The sequence below is a fragment of the Mucor mucedo genome, assembly GCF_025094135.1.
Source record: "Mucor mucedo strain NRRL 3635 chromosome Unknown EV154scaffold_122, whole genome shotgun sequence".
Classification (NCBI taxonomy): Eukaryota; Fungi; Mucoromycota; class Mucoromycetes; order Mucorales; family Mucoraceae; genus Mucor; species Mucor mucedo.
Window position 1 is genome coordinate 96,003 of NW_026252406.1, and position 18,294 is coordinate 114,296.

Here is an 18,294-nt window from a genome sequence, read left to right on the forward strand (position 1 = left end):
AATTATGCATGTTGCATAATTTTTAGACAGATGTTTTTCTGAGATGCTTTATAGAGCAGACATTGTCCAGTACATATCATAGTCCCCAAAGATATATAAGCGCTAATTTGGAGCTTTAAATCATAACAGCATAATCTTGGATAATATGTTAATTTTGGGAAGGCAAAAGGCTTGAAAGCAGTAAGACATGTTTACCCGGGAAGTGTCTTATTTCTAGCCAAAACACGAACCGCCATTGTATATTTTACTCATTTTGACGTTTCGTGATTATTAGTAATGAAACAGCTTTTGTTTTAAATGGATTATCAAAATCAGCTGCTGCATAACATAAAATTATTAGTGGAAAGTTTAGATTAGTATAGTTTAGTACCTACCGAGACTCCAGTTCATAGCTAAGCTGAGGCAATGTTTGACTAGAACATGGCCTACAAGGCTAACAACACAAGTTACATGCATATTTCGTCCTAGAACATTATACAGAGTTTCAGAGGCTTGAGTGAGGCGATATGCTTTGCAAAGCGTTTAAAATAAAGCCTTTAGCTTGAGACTACTTCGTCAGAAATACCGGAATTTTAATCCAATTAAAATTTCTTATGGCTTGTGTTTGTTTAACCGATGACTCATGGTTATGTATAGGGTTGTTCAAATACGGACTTTTAAGTGCGGGATAAATATCCTGGACAGATCCTGTCTTTATCGTTTTTTTCTTTACAATCTTTCTTTTCTTTTCTCTTATTTGTATTTAACATGTTCCGTTTAAACAATACGATCCGTATTCAAGGACGTCGTTTGTACTCCACCTATGAACATCTTTCTGCTGGTAAGCAAGCATTGATTTCCCATTCTGGTATCTATCCTAAAGGATTCCGTGCTAGTGGTGTCGCTGCACTTATCAAAAAGAACAAGAACAAAGATATTGCACTTGTCGTGTCCGAGTTACCATGCTCTGGCGCCGCCGTCTTTACCACTAACAAGTTTCAAGCTGCACCTGTCATTGTCAGTAAAGAAACCTTAGCTCAAAACAAGGAAGCTTTGTACGCGGTTGTCACCAACTCCGGTTGCGCCAATGCTGTTACTGGCGCTCAAGGCCTGACAGATGCTAAAAAAATGCGTTCTGTCATGGATGAGTTAGTTCAACATCCCCTCAGTTCTTTAACGATGTCAACCGGTGTTATTGGTCAAAACTTGCCAATGGATAAGATCGAGTCCGGTATTCGTGAAGCATACAAGTGTTTGTCTGCTGAACATGATGGTGGCTGGATGAATGCTGCCGAAGCTTATATGACCACAGATACTTTCCCTAAATTGCGTTCAGGAGAATTTGGATTGCAAGGTAGCAAGTTCAGAATGGCAGGTATTGCAAAGGGTGCAGGTATGATCCATCCCAACATGGCTACTCTGTTAGGTTTCATGGTTACAGACGCCTACGTTAAGCCTGAATTACTTCAAAAGGCTTTGACCTATGCTGTCGATCGTAGTTTCAACTCAATCAGTATTGATGGTGATATGAGCACCAATGACACAATTTCTGTTTTAGCCAACGGAGGAAGCGATGTTAGAATTGAGACAGAAGGTAGTGATTATGAAGAATTTAGAGATCGTTTGACCGCCTTTGCTGTTGAACTTGCTCAATTAGTGGTTAGAGATGGTGAAGGTGCCACCAAATTTGTTACACTCCATATCAAGGTATGAGGTATATACACAAAAATAGTGATCCCAGGATGTTAATTTTTTTATTTCCTGTTCAGGGTGGTGAGACATTTGAAAGTGCCAAAAAAGCCGCATCTCATATCTCTACCTCCATGTTGGTAAAGACCGCTTTATACGGTAAAGATGCAAACTGGGGTAGAATCTGCGCTAGTCTTGGCCATAGTGGTATCGATATTGACCCCACCAAAGTCAGTGTCACATTTGTTCCTACCGATGGCAGTAACAGATTAAATCTTATGGTGAAGGGCGAGCCTGAAAAGGTGGATGAAGACAGAGCTTCCGAAATTTTAGAAATGGAAGACTTAATTATTGAAGTTGACCTTGGATTAGGTGAAAGTGAAACTAAATTCTGGACTTGTGATTTGACCCATGAATATGTTACTATCAATGGTGATTATCGTTCTTAAATAATAAATCCAGGCATCGTGTGTAAATAAGTGATTAAAGACTTGATTTTCTTTTTCTCCTTTTGACTTTTGATAAAAAATTATGCTTTAATCAGTAGTTTGATAAGTTTGATTTCTTAAGTTTACACCAATTAGTGATATACAACAAAGATAATAGTTTTAACTCAACGATTAGAATAGCTAAAAAAAGGATACTTTATTTTTTTTCTTATATACAACCCTCCGACACACTCACACATTAGTTATTGTTTTCATCTGGTGTAGGTAAGTTTCCTCGTTGCCTTTTCAAATACTCTTGAATTGAAAGCTTTACTTTAGGCGCAGCATTTTCCTTGCATTTTTGTTCAGGACCAGTTAATGTTTCAGCGACTGGAACTTCATCAACCACGGTAGGTTTATGACTGACAGCTTCATTCTTCACCGTAGGTAAAGATTGTTCAGACCCGATGTTATCGATATCAACTGATGGCTGAGAAACAGACGACATTTCCTGGTATACATGTTCGATAGATTTAGCCATATCGTCCTTACTCGGGGGGTTTTCGCTATCGCTAGTCTGAGTATTTGTAACATTCGCAATTGGTTCTGGTGCTGCTGGACTATTGATTGCTTCATGTTCTTTATTAATTTGATGGGTATTATCGAGCGGTAGGGTTGATTCTGAACTTGCTCCATCACTTGCATCAGCCCTTTCGTATATTATTGGTGTTTTTAATTTAGGTGGTGATGCTTCCAAACTTTGCTGCTGAGAAATATATTTGAATAACCATCTCTTTTTGCAAGGTAACTTTATTGTAGCCGATGTTGGCCGAGTTCGTTTTGATCCTGAAGTTAGATCCAACTCATTTTCGCTGGGGTTGGGAGTTGGGCTCATTGTGGTAACATCAATGTCGACGGAAATAGCTGGTGATGTAGGTATACTAGCTTTTGCAGATTTATCAACAAATTGGACACGCTTTTTTTCAGATATCGCAGGCTTAATTTCGTCCTCTTCATCTGAGGTGAATATATTGGTGTACGCAGAAGCTGATTTACGTGGTTTGGGAATTTTTTGCTTCGTTTTCTTTACAGTGTTTTTCCTCTCGAGTTCTTCCTTTAGATATTCAAGCAGGCAATCCTCTTCATCTTCACAGGCACATTTACCGAATTCTGAGTCTATGAGATCCAATGTTTCCCTTATCAATTCTTTTTCGGAATCATTCATAATATCTGCAACATGTCCGTCCTTAAACTCTTTGTTCTTTTTCCACATAAGTTGACCTCGATGCCAGTTCCAACCAATCGTAATCTCTTCCCCTTTATCCACTTCATCTTTTGTATATATCCCCATATGTATTGTATGATCTTCGTTATCATTCGGTAAGATGATACTCTTGAGTTCTGAGTTTGGACAACACGATCTACGAATAAACCTTGTTTCGTTTCCGGTGTACCTCGAGTCGATACAGATATCCAGCGAAGGATAGAAAAAGACACGAGGAAGTGGGGCACCAAGTAGATTGAATTTATTTCTGGTATCAGCCTTGTATTCTGATTTACGTAGTGCCTCACCAGTGACTTCCATCAAATATCTGCTTTTGGGTATGTGAATGTCTGCAAATATACCTTTTGGAATAGATGGATCGTTTTGACTGTGAAATGAAAATGAACCACGTAACGATTTTCTGATGGGCTTTACTGAGGCCTTAGGAATAGCAGGTAGTAGTAAGTTGGATTCCATTACGATGATGGAATCAAGACATTTGTTTGGACTGATTGACGAGCTAGCATGCCTTTTACTCCCACTAGCAGCTTTAGGCCAGTTTAGTTCAATCCATTGTCGATGCACTTCTAAAAACAAGTCCTCCACTAGCTTTTCTTTCATCACACTTTTGGATATTGGTATAAAGGATGCTTTTCTTTTATCCTCGTCACTTCCACTATCCACACGTTTAACTAGCTTCTTTTTCCTATCTAAACCTAGCTCGTAAATCCTCAAGTTTTGTTTAATACTTTCATTTAAAAAAAAGTTACCTCGTATATCTTCGGTCTCTGAAGAACTTCTGCGGCGGATCGGTTTCTTTTTCTTCTTTTTCTTACAGCGCTCACAAATATAATGCTCTGGTATCGCTTTCTTCTTTATATTAACACATTTCGCATGTTGCCAGGTGTCACAGCTCTCGCACTGAATTGTAAACCCATCGTCTGTAGTGTTGTGACAGACGCAACGTATAATATCACTTTGGTCGTCTGTATCGAGATCGTCATCTGTTGTTGAGTAATGCTGGGTTTCTGGATATTTTAATTTTAACTTTGACATGGTTGATTTCTTTTTTTTTTTTTGTTAAATTTCACTGGAAAAGTTGTGTTAAAAAAAAAAAGAGGCGTAATTTGGAATAAGTGTTGACACCAAAGAAATTAATTGAATTTACAAAGACCAATTGCGAATTCCATAACCTCTGGAGAACAACTTTTGGGGTTGAAAACTTCAAAGTTTTGATTGAAGAAAGAATGAAGAGTATAAAGAAAAAAAAAAAAGTGATATTTATCAAAAAAAAAAAAAAAAAAAAAAAAAGTGACGCAAATTTAAGTTCCGTATTTTTCAATGAGTTCATGAAAGGCTGCTTTACGATTTTTTGACATTTGTATTCATACCTCTTTAAGTACTTTTACAGACTGACTTAATGAAAGCAATGACATTAGGCGTGTTTCGGGAATAAAGGTCGAATCATTTCTATTTCCAACGTGAACGTCAACCTTTTCCAATTTTATTTAACCACTCTTTTTTAACCCAAGCGCGTTGATGCCATAAATGCTGCCAAAAAAAAAAAGGCATTCTAGTGGCCGATTTTCAGTCAAATAATACCTTAATCATGAGCCTGAGGTTTTAATTGACTTTGTTTATTTAATGAAGATTCTAGGTCCTCAATCAACTGACTGCATCACACCTGAAATAAGAATAAAAAACAGTTGCTAACGAAACTCTTCGAGACGAAGAAAGTACAACAAGGCAAAAAATATTAGCGACTTTTGTTTAGGCAATAGCATATGAACGCTTTTCTGAGATCCTTCCACAGCCAGTCCCATCAACACTTTTTAGTACTTCTTGAGACTCCGGGAAATATCGCGTCAAAACGCGCTTGTCATGCAAAGAACAAGCCAATCGAGACTCACAATAATCGGACCAAATCAAAGTCACAACAATCAATAATCCTAGAAGATGAGAACTTTGTCGGTATCATCTTGACCTGATTCAAAGTGCTGGCTCAGATTTTAAAAAAGCTGTAATTAATTGGTTAAAATCAGCAGAATTGTATACACATTGAGCAGGTGAAGCAAAGAGCAGTATCTTCTTAATTTTTGACTCAACCTTAAATTCGATGTATCGATAGAAGGCTAAAACTCATTTGGATTTCAGTTTATTCTATTTTTTTTTAAAAAAAAATTATAGAGCGTGTATGATGATACATAAAATATTATGCTTTTATTGAAATAAGGATAATCACTTACTAATGGTTATTCTTTAAAAATTAAAAGGAATGTTAATGAGTCAGGAAACTAGGCTGTTCTTGTGGCATAGTCCTCACTTTTATTTAATAGTTAAGTAAATAGGTAATATCTAACTATATATATGTCCTTGGATCATAAAGAATACGTGCTAATCTTCGCCTCACTTGCCTATGTTAAGCTAACGTTAACGAATGGCGCGTATTACTAAAATAGCTATACTTTTGAAAGAAAAATAAAACAATGCGACCGTAAAACCTTAATATATGCTCTTAATGGGTCAGCCTGTTTATCATTTTCAAATAACAGAAAACGATCATAAGAATCTTCTTGATTTAATCGTATGTGCTTCCAGAAATGTCATCAAGCACTACATCGTTCTTTATAGGACACGTTTTTCTGTATGAGTTAAATGTCACCACGATATAAACTTATAGCAAGAGTCAGCGAAAATGATCAGGTTTTTATTAAAAAGTAGATTTACATGACGCAAAGATCATATGCAATATAATATATAGATAGGTGGTGTTGATACAAGAAAAAAGAAAAAAAAAAAAAACTGGATGAACGAGTATTTTAAAAATGAAATTATACAATGTGGACAGATTACCATTCGTAATCGAACCTATCCAAGCGTCCGGAGGCGTCATCCAAATCCTTCTGAGCTTTTTTACGCATGTAAAAAATGGTGCAATCGTTATTTGAGCAGATAACATCTTGATGTAAAGACTCTTGACAACGTTGACATTGAGTCCAAAGCCTACTGAACTTGATTTGAAGATTGTTTACATTTTCGACTTGGTGTTGATAAAGTTCGGGTAAGCGATCAGAGCATTGCTTACAAGCAGCAGATTCGTCACCTCTAGGCAAAGGTGCTTTGCAACCAAGACACGTAGCTGTTTTTACAGCAAATTTCATAAGACCACCAATGGTAGGAGTTGCAATATTTACTGTTCGTGTATGAGCACCACTTACTATTTATAGAAGCTTTATCAGTCATTTGGATCCCCATCAATAAAAAACTACACACTTACATAACCCTTCTGCTCCTTCACCTAGAATTGGCTCAAAGATACGTAAAAGAGGTTTCGATAACTGGTTCTCGAGGTAGTATTTCGTATCGATTGGGATATTATTGTCCAAAACATACAAGGGATCTTCAGATCTATCATATGCTGGGGTATTGTTACCTGCCTTAATAATAACATATGCCACACGATCACCAAGTGCTGGAGCAGAACCTGCATCACGCTTTTTCATTCTTTCGGCTAGTTCTACGTGTGCCTGCTTATTAGCGTAATCGGACTTACTCAAAGCCTTAGTAATAACGAGTTGCGAGAGATCGACTTTATTTTGGAGCAAATCAGAAATGGTTTGCTTGACAAATACTTGAGCACCAGCAACATCACGCTCAACTAAGAGCTTGTCTAAGCATTTAGAGATGACATTTTGAACAAGACGGCAATTGTCACGTCGCACAGTCTACTCAATTTAGTACTTTTATCTACTTATTTGCTAGTTATAAGTGTCCAGTTACCTCAATACCCTTTGTATCTAGCTTATCATATTTGTCTTCTCGAGTCCAATAAAGACCGGCGTATCTCTTCTTGTTAATCAATAAATATGGGAAGTATACTTTTTCGAAATCAAGATTGATAGGGCGAATAAACTTTTCAGTAACCAATTTGGCACCTTCTTGACCAAGGGCCATTGCTTCTTTTAAATTATCAACGCCAAACTTAACCATAACAGAATCAGTATCACCATAAATAACCTTGGCGTCATGTTTATAGCCATTCTTGATAGTAAAATGGTCCTCGATTGTTTCCTTTGTCGTGAAAATCATACCACGACCATACGCTGTAACGCTGGAAGAAATTTGTAAGCACGGCAATTTACCAACAGTAGCACCTGTAAAACCATACACAGAGTTTGCACTGATTTTTAGAGCCAACTGACGACCATCCAAAACAGCTCGTTTGAAAGGATCTGTTTCCTTTTTTAAATCATTCTTTGCTCTTTTACGAGCAGCCAGGAGATCACCTAAAATTTCAGGCAATAAACCCTTACGGCGAGTAGATTTTACAAACATGTCGTTGTTGGGTGTAATTTCGTAGTCTACGTCCTTGACCAAATTTAATTTCTGGATAATCTCGGGTTTTAGGAGTGTCGTGTAACATAAATTATGGGCTTGCATAATAGAAGGGTAAAGTGAAGTGAAATCAAGTGTTGAAATAGGCACATCATAGTAACCTCTTTCAGGTTCAATAACGGTAGCACCTTCATAAGGTTCTTCATTTACTTCAGATTTGATAACAGGAATAACCAAATCTTGTTCAAGAGCTCGACGATATAATTGAGAAACGACCTTGATCTGTTGGCCACGTACCAAAATATAATTAAAGGGAACACCAGTTACTCTCGCCATTTCTGTATAATTAAACAGTAGCATAAGTTTATCCATTAAGCGCAGGGGTAAAAATGCATCTTTAAGACAATATACGGCAAGACGTCTACGTGTTTCTTCATTTCCATTTTGCAATTCTGTAATAATTGAATGATGTACATCTTCCTTTTGCTCGCCCAAGAATTCTGCTGAAACTGAGTTAAGGGTATATGATCGAAGTTTGTAATCACGTTGAATAGCAGTAAGGAGATCCAGTTGAAGGCGACCCTCCAAATTCACAGACTTGTTTTCACGAGTACCAAATGCTTTAGAGGTGAATTTCGTATCTTTAGCCTCTGTTCTTATACCTACAGATAGATGATTAATAATTAAATTCCTATCACTCATACAAAGCACGCATTACCTTTGATTCTTCCAAGAAACGGAAATTTTGCGACTCCCAAATGTTTTGCACGGTCAAGTAAGTAAGGAAAATCGAAGTTGGTAGTATTGTAACCAATAATTACATCGGGATCGATTTCTCTGACGAAATCACTCCACTTTTGCAAGAGATCTGATTCATTGGTGAAGGATAAGACTTGGGAGCCAACGATATGAGCACAAGTATCAAGCGTAAATACGTTTCTGACAAATGGTTTCTTTTGACCTAGTTCGATATGCTGCGTAAGTATATTTGTTACGACTTCTACATTCATCATATTCTCTCTTACCTTGTACTTTAACCACAGAGGCAATTTGAATGACGGGATCAACATTGGGTTCAGGGAAAATACCTTTTCGACCAGCACATTCGATATCGAAACTCAAGATTCTCAAAGGAGCCATATCAGACCACACACCTTCTGGAAGATGACTAATAAACTTGTCAAATCTACACATTGGAGTTAGTTTTAGTGATCTTCCATAAAATATACTTATCTATACCTTGTTTCCACTTCAATTTGAGCTAAAGAAGATCCGTTGTTTACAAAGGACCAAGTTTTGGCAGGTAGCTCAATCCAGTTTGAACCTGGTACTTTGCAATCAATCATAAAACGAAGGATATAGGCAAGGTTGCTTTCAAATGTCGTGTCGGACTGACAGATATTATTCAACCCTGGTACACGCACACCAGTTTCAACTTTCATTCTGCACTTTGACATATCTCTGGGATTTTGCAACGTAATACGAATGTAAGGTGATTTCTGGTCACCATGATATCCATAGATACTTTGTTTCATAACCATTTCTACCTTATTAATGATGTTCAATTGGCCCAACGAGGACTATTTTTTTTTTTCATTCGTTAATACACTAAGGGTTAATAATTCCATGGTATAAGCACTTGCCTCCAAAGCTTTCTTAAATGGTTCAAGATGGGTAAGTTGAAAGCCTACAGGCGCAGGAAAATAAAAATATGGCAGAAAGTCTTTGACGTGACAGACAACACTGTTTCCGCCCTGATGTTATACGTTGGTTAACCGATTTTGATACATTTATCAGTTATTTAACTTACAGTAGTAATACCATAGAACCTGACAACAGGTTGATTGATATTATAATCCATGTATTCGTCAATTTCAATTTGTTGGAAAACTATAGTATTTAGTTAGCCCCATGTTGGTTTGGCAGCTGCTAGATAGAAAAAAAAAGAAGGAGAGAATAAGGGAGTGTATGACTTACCAACATTGTCTTTAGAGGGATCAAGTTTGGGGGGTGCTTGCCGACTCCAAATTGCTTGTGTATTTTCAACTTGGTATAAGGTTAGCATATATCTGTTGTAGGATCTTGTATAAACTCACTTTGTATGTCGATGTCCATGTCAGCATTCAAAGTCTTTAATTCTTCTTCGAAACTAGTGGCCACTTGGTTTTTACCGTGCCCCGTCTTCCTTCTCTTCATGTTTGATCCAGGTTCGAAGGGTTGTGAAGATAGTGTTATTTCATTATTTGTCTGTGTACCACTCATTTGTTAAAAAAAAAAAAAGAAAAATTGTCGAAAAAAGTTTGATACGCGACAACGCGGTTTTTATACCTGGTTGAAATCAATTTATGTGACACGCGTTACACGTCGGAATTATTTGATGTAAAATCATAAAATGCTTACCTTTTGGACAAAGCCCAAAACAGTGTGGAGAAAAGAGTCAGTTTCCTTTTTTCCTTTTTATTTTTTTACATTAATAAATCAGTTTTTGTTAAAAACTAAACTTTATTCGCTCTTGTTTCTAGGAACCATGTAACCAACTAAACGTCTGAGCTTACTTCTTTCGCAATTATACTCTGGAAAATTCATCGTTTCATCTCTGACGTCCCTCTCTTTACTTAAATCTCTTTTAAATCAGCACAGACAGGTGTATACATGCCGTACATGCATTTTACTACACTGGTGTTATAACTAAGTGTTTTTCGTTTATGGCTCTTCTTTTCTCTAATCATCTCTTCAGACTTACGTTTCCTGTTCTTGCCTGTTGTGGCGACTATAGAAATTGTTACTGGGTAGGTATCAATTCTGAGTCTTCTCATCAAAACTAACCTAATATTTTATTTAGAAAACTCTGGTTATCCCCCCTCGTTTTTAGATTCTTTGTTGCTTCATAAACAAAATAATCAATGCCTGCATGTTATGCCATATACTCTTTACTTTTTAGCTCATTTAAGTAGTTGTCTTTCTACATAGCAATCTGTCTTCAAGTATCAAGATATAGATAAATCTTACTTTCATTCTTTTTAATGAAATAAATAATCAACTTTTAAAACTGCAAACCAATTTTGTTTAACGAATAAACGTATTTAATGATTAAATATGTATAAATGAAAGTTTTTCATTTGGTTGAAGGCCGAAAGAGAGAGCTACTTTTAAAATAAGCACCACCTTAATGCATTTAATCCTTTTTTTTTTTTTTTTTTTTTTTTTTTTTTTTTTTTTTTTTTTTTGAGTAAATGGGCAAGCACTTATTGTAAATCCGCCCATACGAGTAAATGAGTAAATTTACCCAATTTGATGTTTTTTTTGAGTAAATGGGTAGACACTTACTAAAAAATTCGCCCAAATGATCGGATCAGGCGAATAAATAAAGCCTTGGTGATTTGTGTGTCCTTGGGATAGAAGGAATTCTTAAAAACTGGGAACAGAAGTAAATGGTTGAACGTTAAGATTATATACAAAGTGGGCAAAAAATTAGGACTTTTCATCGCATTATTGGACCATGATGTAATAACCAAATTATTTAACTTAGCCCTTCAATACTATGTGAATAAAAAATCGGCCACAGGGATTAAAGATTATAAAAACATGAAATGACAAGAGTGATCATAATGCTCGGGATCTATTAATATTCTGTAGTCCATGCTTGTCCAATTGTATTACTTTTCGCAAAATAAATTTTTACTCGTTACAGGGTCGTGCCCTGTGAACAGACTTCAACAGTATAATGTGAACAAACGAGGTAATGCGTCATTTATGATAAACTATTATATTACTATCGGTCCGTAAGATGATGTGATAATCAACTTTATTACCATATCTATGATATCGTCAACAGGAACACGGCCTTTGAAAATCGAGTAAATCTTCATATCATTATTTTATCTATTACATGAAAAATTCATATCCGATGCAAGAGCAAACTTTTAACGCTCAGTTGTTCGACATACAAAGAAGAGAATATCATGATATACACCCGGATTGGTTGAGAATTTTACATATTATTCAAAGGATAACACATATATCCGAAAAGAAAGGATAAGAAAATCAAGTTTGTTAAAGTAACTTTAACAGAATAACCAAAATAAACAATGTAAAAAATAAAATAAAGATCGCTTTTTATATACATATCACCCGTTAAAAACTTAAATCAACCCCATTACCTGGAAATAATATTTCTCTTCATATTGATATGTACCTATTTTATTTTCGTGACCACTCAATATCAGTAGTATACGTATCGCTTTGAGATCATAATTATTTACTGGATTTGAAGCATCATTTATTTGCTGAAATATAACAAGAAGAAAGTGTAGTACTATGTATAATAAAAAGATAAAAAAAAAAGAGCATATCATTTCATTTCCTTTTTCTCAGTGGGTAGCACGACCATAGTAATAGAATATATTTAAGTTAGTGCAGTCAGTCCTAGTAGCACATCGTTTGCATACAAGCAATCTTTGCAAATAACGTAGTTCCATAATTTTTTTTTACCACATAGTCTAAGCATAATTGTGTCCCTATAATAATTATGTCATAAGTCGCTGACTGGCGCAATTTTAAAGATAAAAAATATGCAAACAGATCTATAACCCTAGACATCGTTGCCGAAAAAAAAAGAGAATGAACTTTGACAAGAGTATATACAGCACACAAGCTAAAACTTCTCATCTTGTGTGCTTGTATTTTTAAGCGACTACCACCCAATGCACACTATTAAGTGTACTATATTACGTGGAAATCAACATTGTCAAAAGTGTCTTATTAATTAGATCGTTTAATTTGCAGGAGACAAAGAGAGGAATATAAGCCGTCTTTCTATTGGAACATGTAGAATATTAATACGGAAATACATCATAAAGTGCTCTTTTTATACGAGTCTTTTTCCTTTAATTAGCTATGCAGAGATGGAATATATTGGCCTTTAAGGTCAATGTAGAAACAGTCAAAAATATTTTGCGAGGATTTCCAATTCGTTCGTTGGACATGTAGTAACATAGAAAGCGTTTAAACGCAAATATCGTTTACAAGAAGACCTTAATCATGCCATGAGTTTACATGCTCTAAATAAAGTGAATTTTACTGTAAATAGTTAGGTCTGTATTACGTTCTAGAGACTTATTAGGTGTATGACGGTGGCATTGTGCAGCAAGCGCGCAATCATTGCGCCGCAAAAAAAATTATGGAAGGTAAAAGAAGTTCTCATTTTTTGATTACACAAAAAGTATAAAAAGAGGGCACTTTCTTCTTGTTTTTTTTTATTCAAGGTTCTAGGTTTGGTGTTTGTTCGCACTAGGTCACTTTTACCACCGAACGCTGGTCAAAACCTCGATTAAGGTTGCGGCCCCATAACGTTTTTTTGCACATTTTTTAGAAAATGCCCATTTTTTTGGTTTTAACACTTTAATGAGAACGAAAACTAATTTAATAATAAAATCAGAGATAAAATGTATTATACTGGTTAAAGATTACCTGAAGCCAATGCATGAAGCGGGTTTTAAATGCTCTTGGGAAGAGTTAATAGGCTTGCATTAGCTAATGAATGTTGAGAGTGTGCAAGTTAAGAGCTATAGAATACCGATTTATCAAATAAAGTATATTTGTTTAAAGAAATTCAGATTTATGACTCTACAGGACATTGATAAGCATTGTAGTTTATTAATGTGAATAGAATAAATCCCACATTCACGACGTAAATTGACTCTTTTTGTTTTTTGGCTTAAACAATACCAGGCACCTGCCTGTATATATAGACACTGTATGGGTGCCCTATGTCATGGTAATGGATGATTATCTTCCTGAGTTTGCAACACCTTATTTGTACATTGTACTGAAATCTGGAAACAGTATGCTGATGCTGGTATTATGATAGACCTGTTAGTGTTTTTTTGACATTGAGGATATTTCGATGTCGTATTGGAAAGAATAAAAATGCTTTACTTTGGGGATGTGGACGTTATTGATTTTTTACTAATGCTTCACAGACTTCAAAAATTCAGATTGTGACACCTGCTTATCAATATCTTTTTTTTAATTGCGCGGCTGTCAAAAAAAATTGTCAGGCAACTAGACATTTATCAGCAGAATGAATATAGACTAAACAAGTGGGGCAATATAAAAGTCATCTAGACCACGATGCATGATCTAAGACACTATACATGGTCGGCCATTCTCCAGAATAAATATGTGTACTTGTACTCTCACAAAGCTCTGATTAAATAAGCCAATGTATAGTCCAACCAAAATCGATAGGTAAAATTTCATCAATTTGAATTAAAAACATGTCAACTGCAATTTACTATCAAACGATTTCCAATGTTTGATTTCTCTACATTTATTGAGATCGGCTATTCCCTAAGTTGCTCTCACGTCTTTGTCTAATGAGAATAATGATGACCGTTTTGGAAGTATAGAGAATAATGGCCACAGTTATTTATTTACTTACGACGCATAGTCATAAAAAAGGTAGCCACATATGATCACAATACCATTCGAAAATACATTGAAGATAGTGACACCAAAGATAAACATTTTATATAAAGGAATGCGCTTGATGGGTTTGTTTCATAAATAGTATCAAATATCTTCATCTGCTTTTGTGACGTCTAGTCAGTAACCGGGTAAAACCTTGTAGCAAAAATCATATCAGTATATCTTGTCCGCCACCAAACTCCTTGTAAAACATATTGTCAATCTGTTTCTTAATATTATTCCCGCTTCCTGTCTGACTCAACTTTAGTAAACCTTTTCCCTATCATCTATTGCTTTTATTCCTAGTCCAGTTTTCCTGCCCGTGTCAAACCATAAATATTCCCCGAACCATCATATTATTCAATGTCAACTAAATCCAGCATGTTACTAGCGTCAAATCTTAATTACTCACTCTTGTCAATAATCTACTCATGATACATGTTTCGTAAAATTCCTTGTTAATCTATAATTTAAATCCATCGTAGTTTTTCCCATGTATAAGAAATAGTATAAATAGATGCTACTTATTTATTAGAAAAACAAAATTCTGGATCGTAATCCTGACCCCCTCCCTCTCTTATTAAATAAATATATTTTATTCTAACAAATCCCCCACCCCTGTGTCACCAAGTAGTCTTCCTGTTCTGTTCTGTCCCTTTTGTCCGTGACAGAAAGTAAATTAAAAAAGATGAGAAGATGATTATGAAATATATCTGATAAAGAAAATTAGAAGAATTGAAACTTGTAAGCTCTATTTATTGGAAAAGAAAACAGGAAATTATTATTAAAAAGTATCAGCAATGACAACTGTTAGTCATAGCTTATGTGAATCATGACAAAATATTAAAAGAGCTGACAGATCAACGATAAAGATTGAGCTGAAAGGCTATTTACTCTTAAAGCATAAATTTGGGATAAGGTGTATCATGATCATGACAATTACTTTCATATTATGGTTTGGCAAATGACTTATAGTTTACGTAAACTGCTAACCGAAGATCTGGATAAATATCATTAAAAAATTATCATATAGTCTTGCACATACCACCACTTAAATAAACCTACCTCATTAGCCAGATCGAGCGTTTATTTGAGCAGCATTTCAGATGATGTACTTTGTACAACATGCCAGGTTAGCAATTATAGAAGTTTAAGTGTAGAAAAAAAGTGAATTTGAGTTCTTACTTTAATTTGTAAACAAGATGATACTACCCATCCATTCCATTAAAAATATCTAGGATGAGAACGTACCGCAAACTAATGTGATTAAAAATTGGGAATTACTTCACGTTAGCGAGGACGCCTATGTTAAGCCAGGTACAAGAAACTCGGAAAAGATACCTCCAAGTTCGCTTCCTACTTCTATTTCAATGGCTTGAAGCAAAAATGCCGTGTTATTGGTGGTCTTTTCAGGAATACCATACTTTTTTCAAAGAATAGCATATATGAAGAGCATAATATTATCAAGAAGTAAGTCTTTTACGCCCTTTAATGCATATGATTAGTGTTCCTCTTTTTGAATTAAAAGAATATAGACCTTCCTTCTTTTAGCAGAGGCAAATATTATTGAACTAGGAGAATCATACTAAAGCTATGTCACAATGTGGCTTAGACGACTTACGTCACTCTTTCCCCCGCAGCAAAAAAAAATACTTATTATTTTTTCAAAAGCGTATTTTTTTCTTTTTTTCTTTGCGAAACTATTATTGGAAAATGATTCAGCTGCTTTTCGTTGACGTTGTGCTAAATCACACATATAGATTGTACATATAATAAATTCATATCTCATCATCACTGATAAATGATAGCTAAATCATGATCAGGCATAAAAAAGGAATTCGCTAAAGCCGGTCACTATTTTAAAGTGTCACGGTATCGTAACACCAATGTCCAAACTTAAGACATGTTATTGTTATTATTTCTCTATTGACTATGCGTAGCACTAATTGTCCAATATAGATATTGTTATTGATAGCATACTCATATTGTTAAGAGTAGTATCCTCAGCCTCGTCCATTCCATTTATTATAAATACTCTTTATTTTTCCTCTTCTTAAATCTTCAGTTAACTTTAACATCAATAAACTCTGACAAGAATTCTAATTGATCCTATTGTTTTTTTCTACCTTTTTTTCTGCAAAACTATCCTCTTTAAGCCTACTTTTGCTACATTTTTTTCAATTACCCTCTTTGTCAATATGTCAAACCAATCTGAATCTATTTCCTCTCCCCAAAACAACTCTGTTGTTTCTCGTGGATCTACTCCTACTGGCTCCCAAGCCCCTCAAGAAGGTTCTGCCTCTAATGTCTCTGGTTCCTTGGAATCCAACTCTGCTCCTATCCTTGGTGAAGAGGATATCGAGATGACTGACGTCGAAAGTCAGGTGAACCCTATTGCTGAACCTGAAGTAATCAGTGTTGCTCGTAACACTGACAGGTCTCCTACTCCTGCCGTAAATAATGGATCTCCTAATGTCACTCTTCTTGAGAAGTTGAAGGACCAAAGAACGCGCTTGCTCGCAAGAGCTGACGTTTTGTTCGAGGCCGTGGACAATGGAATTACCAGTTCGGAGGACTCTGAATGTGACCAATGCTTGGCCAAGGTAGACGTTTTGAACAGTCGTATCAGCATCATTGAAGCTGCCATGGAGAATAAGGCTGACTCCAAGATGAAAGGCACTGACCAGTCTAAATGGGCGAATGACAGTAGACCTCTTCGATTGAACACTTCGGATATCCCAAAGTTTCAACTAACCTCCACTAGTACTACCCCTTTCCCTGGAGAAAAGAAATATGATACTACGAAGGAGTTTCTCAAGATCTTTGAAAAGGTGATGAAGACAGCCACCGGTGACATTGAATTAGTCTGGAGAATTTACTTGCCTTTGGCATTGTCTTATGACTATGATCTTTGGGTGGATACTGATCTCCTGATCTGCAAGGACTGGACCGAAGCCAAGGCCACGTTTGAAAAGAAGTTTGGTAATAAGCGTTCTCGTGAGGAGGCTATCAGACGGGTATACAACTCGTTCATGAACAGCAGTGACACCATTGAGGATTACACCAACAGGTTTCTTCGTGACATCTTTGAGGCAGGTCGTAAACAAACTGACCCTGGAATGGTGGAAAAGTATCGTACCAGCTTGTATGAACCCTGCCAATCGCAGATCTTGACGGTGATGGAATCAAGAGATCGAGACACGGACTCGTGGACCATCGAGGATATCTCATCCATTGCAAGTACGATTTTTGGTGAAGGGCGTATTGGTGCTCACTTTTCTGGACGTGGAGGTCAATCTACCACTGGTGATTCGGGTAAAGGCAAGCGTAAGGCCTCGGAGGTGGATGGTGATTTTTTCTGTCCAAGACACGGTGGTGCGAAGAGCAACCACAACTGAGGTCGATTGTAGAAGCAAGAGAAGTGGAGGTGTGAGAAGTACGTTCCTTGGAGCGAGAAACATTCCCAACCGAGCCACTGGTAATCATCGTGCGACACAACAACAACAACAACAACAACAACAACAACAACTATTTGCGCCTTCGAGCTCAGCTCCTCGTCCTTGCTCGTATTGTAACAGAGCTTGGACCCATGGTCATCGATGCCAGGAGTTCTTGGACCAACGTCGCAATCGGGATGGTAACCGTCAGGTTTTGGCAGTAGCCGAATCTCGCGAGCCTGATGCCAGACGAGTGGAGGAAGCTATGGAGGAGGACTCATTACGTTGTAAGTATCCCATTAATGAAGAGAGAAATAATCCATTTAAACTAATTACTCCTATTATCCTGAATAATAGAAAATTGATTGCAAAGATTGACACTGGGAGTTCCATGACTTGTATTAACAAGTACATCCTTGATAGCACTTTTGATAATACAATAAAAATAAATAAAGTTAAAGGTTCATTAAATTTTCTCTCTCGTGATAAAAATAATAAGGATATTAAAGCACAAAGAATTGGCATGACTGAACCTATGACTATCAAATATTCTAATAACATATCTTTTGAACATGAATTTGAAGTTGTAGAATTTAACAGTGTAATGGAAACAGAATTTGATATTTTGCTCGGAACAGATGTGTTACCTCGAATGAGAATCGGTTTAACGGGAGTAGCACATTGTTATCCGAAA

The 18,294-nt window shown here is 36.1% G+C and overlaps 3 protein-coding genes across 3 annotated transcripts; 1 reads left to right on the forward strand and 2 right to left on the reverse strand.

The window, feature by feature from the left end:
* The first annotated feature begins 713 nt into the window (after positions 1 to 713).
* EV154DRAFT_606158 (ArgJ family protein) lies at positions 714 to 2,173 on the forward strand. The gene is made up of 2 exons (XM_051607518.1): positions 714 to 1,686; positions 1,749 to 2,173. Exons 1-2 carry the CDS (start codon positions 748 to 750, stop codon positions 2,115 to 2,117), a joined length of 1,308 nt encoding a protein of 435 aa, XP_051453185.1. The 5' UTR covers positions 714 to 747; the 3' UTR covers positions 2,118 to 2,173.
* A 69-nt stretch (positions 2,174 to 2,242) lies between these two features.
* On the reverse strand, positions 2,243 to 4,425 carry EV154DRAFT_606159 (uncharacterized protein). Its single transcript, XM_051607519.1, has 2 exons — positions 4,131 to 4,425; positions 2,243 to 4,070 (listed from the first exon to the last, which is right to left on the reverse strand). Exons 1-2 carry the CDS (start codon positions 4,414 to 4,416, stop codon positions 2,356 to 2,358), a joined length of 2,001 nt encoding a protein of 666 aa, XP_051453186.1. The 5' UTR covers positions 4,417 to 4,425; the 3' UTR covers positions 2,243 to 2,355.
* A 1,738-nt stretch (positions 4,426 to 6,163) lies between these two features.
* On the reverse strand, positions 6,164 to 9,962 carry EV154DRAFT_450487 (DNA polymerase family B-domain-containing protein). The gene is made up of 10 exons (XM_051597209.1): positions 9,792 to 9,962; positions 9,673 to 9,741; positions 9,506 to 9,585; positions 9,339 to 9,449; positions 8,935 to 9,275; positions 8,721 to 8,881; positions 8,414 to 8,656; positions 7,141 to 8,357; positions 6,638 to 7,085; positions 6,164 to 6,577 (listed from the first exon to the last, which is right to left on the reverse strand). Exons 1-10 carry the CDS (start codon positions 9,955 to 9,957, stop codon positions 6,210 to 6,212), a joined length of 3,204 nt encoding a protein of 1,067 aa, XP_051453187.1. The 5' UTR covers positions 9,958 to 9,962; the 3' UTR covers positions 6,164 to 6,209.
* Between the last annotated feature and the right edge of the window lie 8,332 nt (positions 9,963 to 18,294).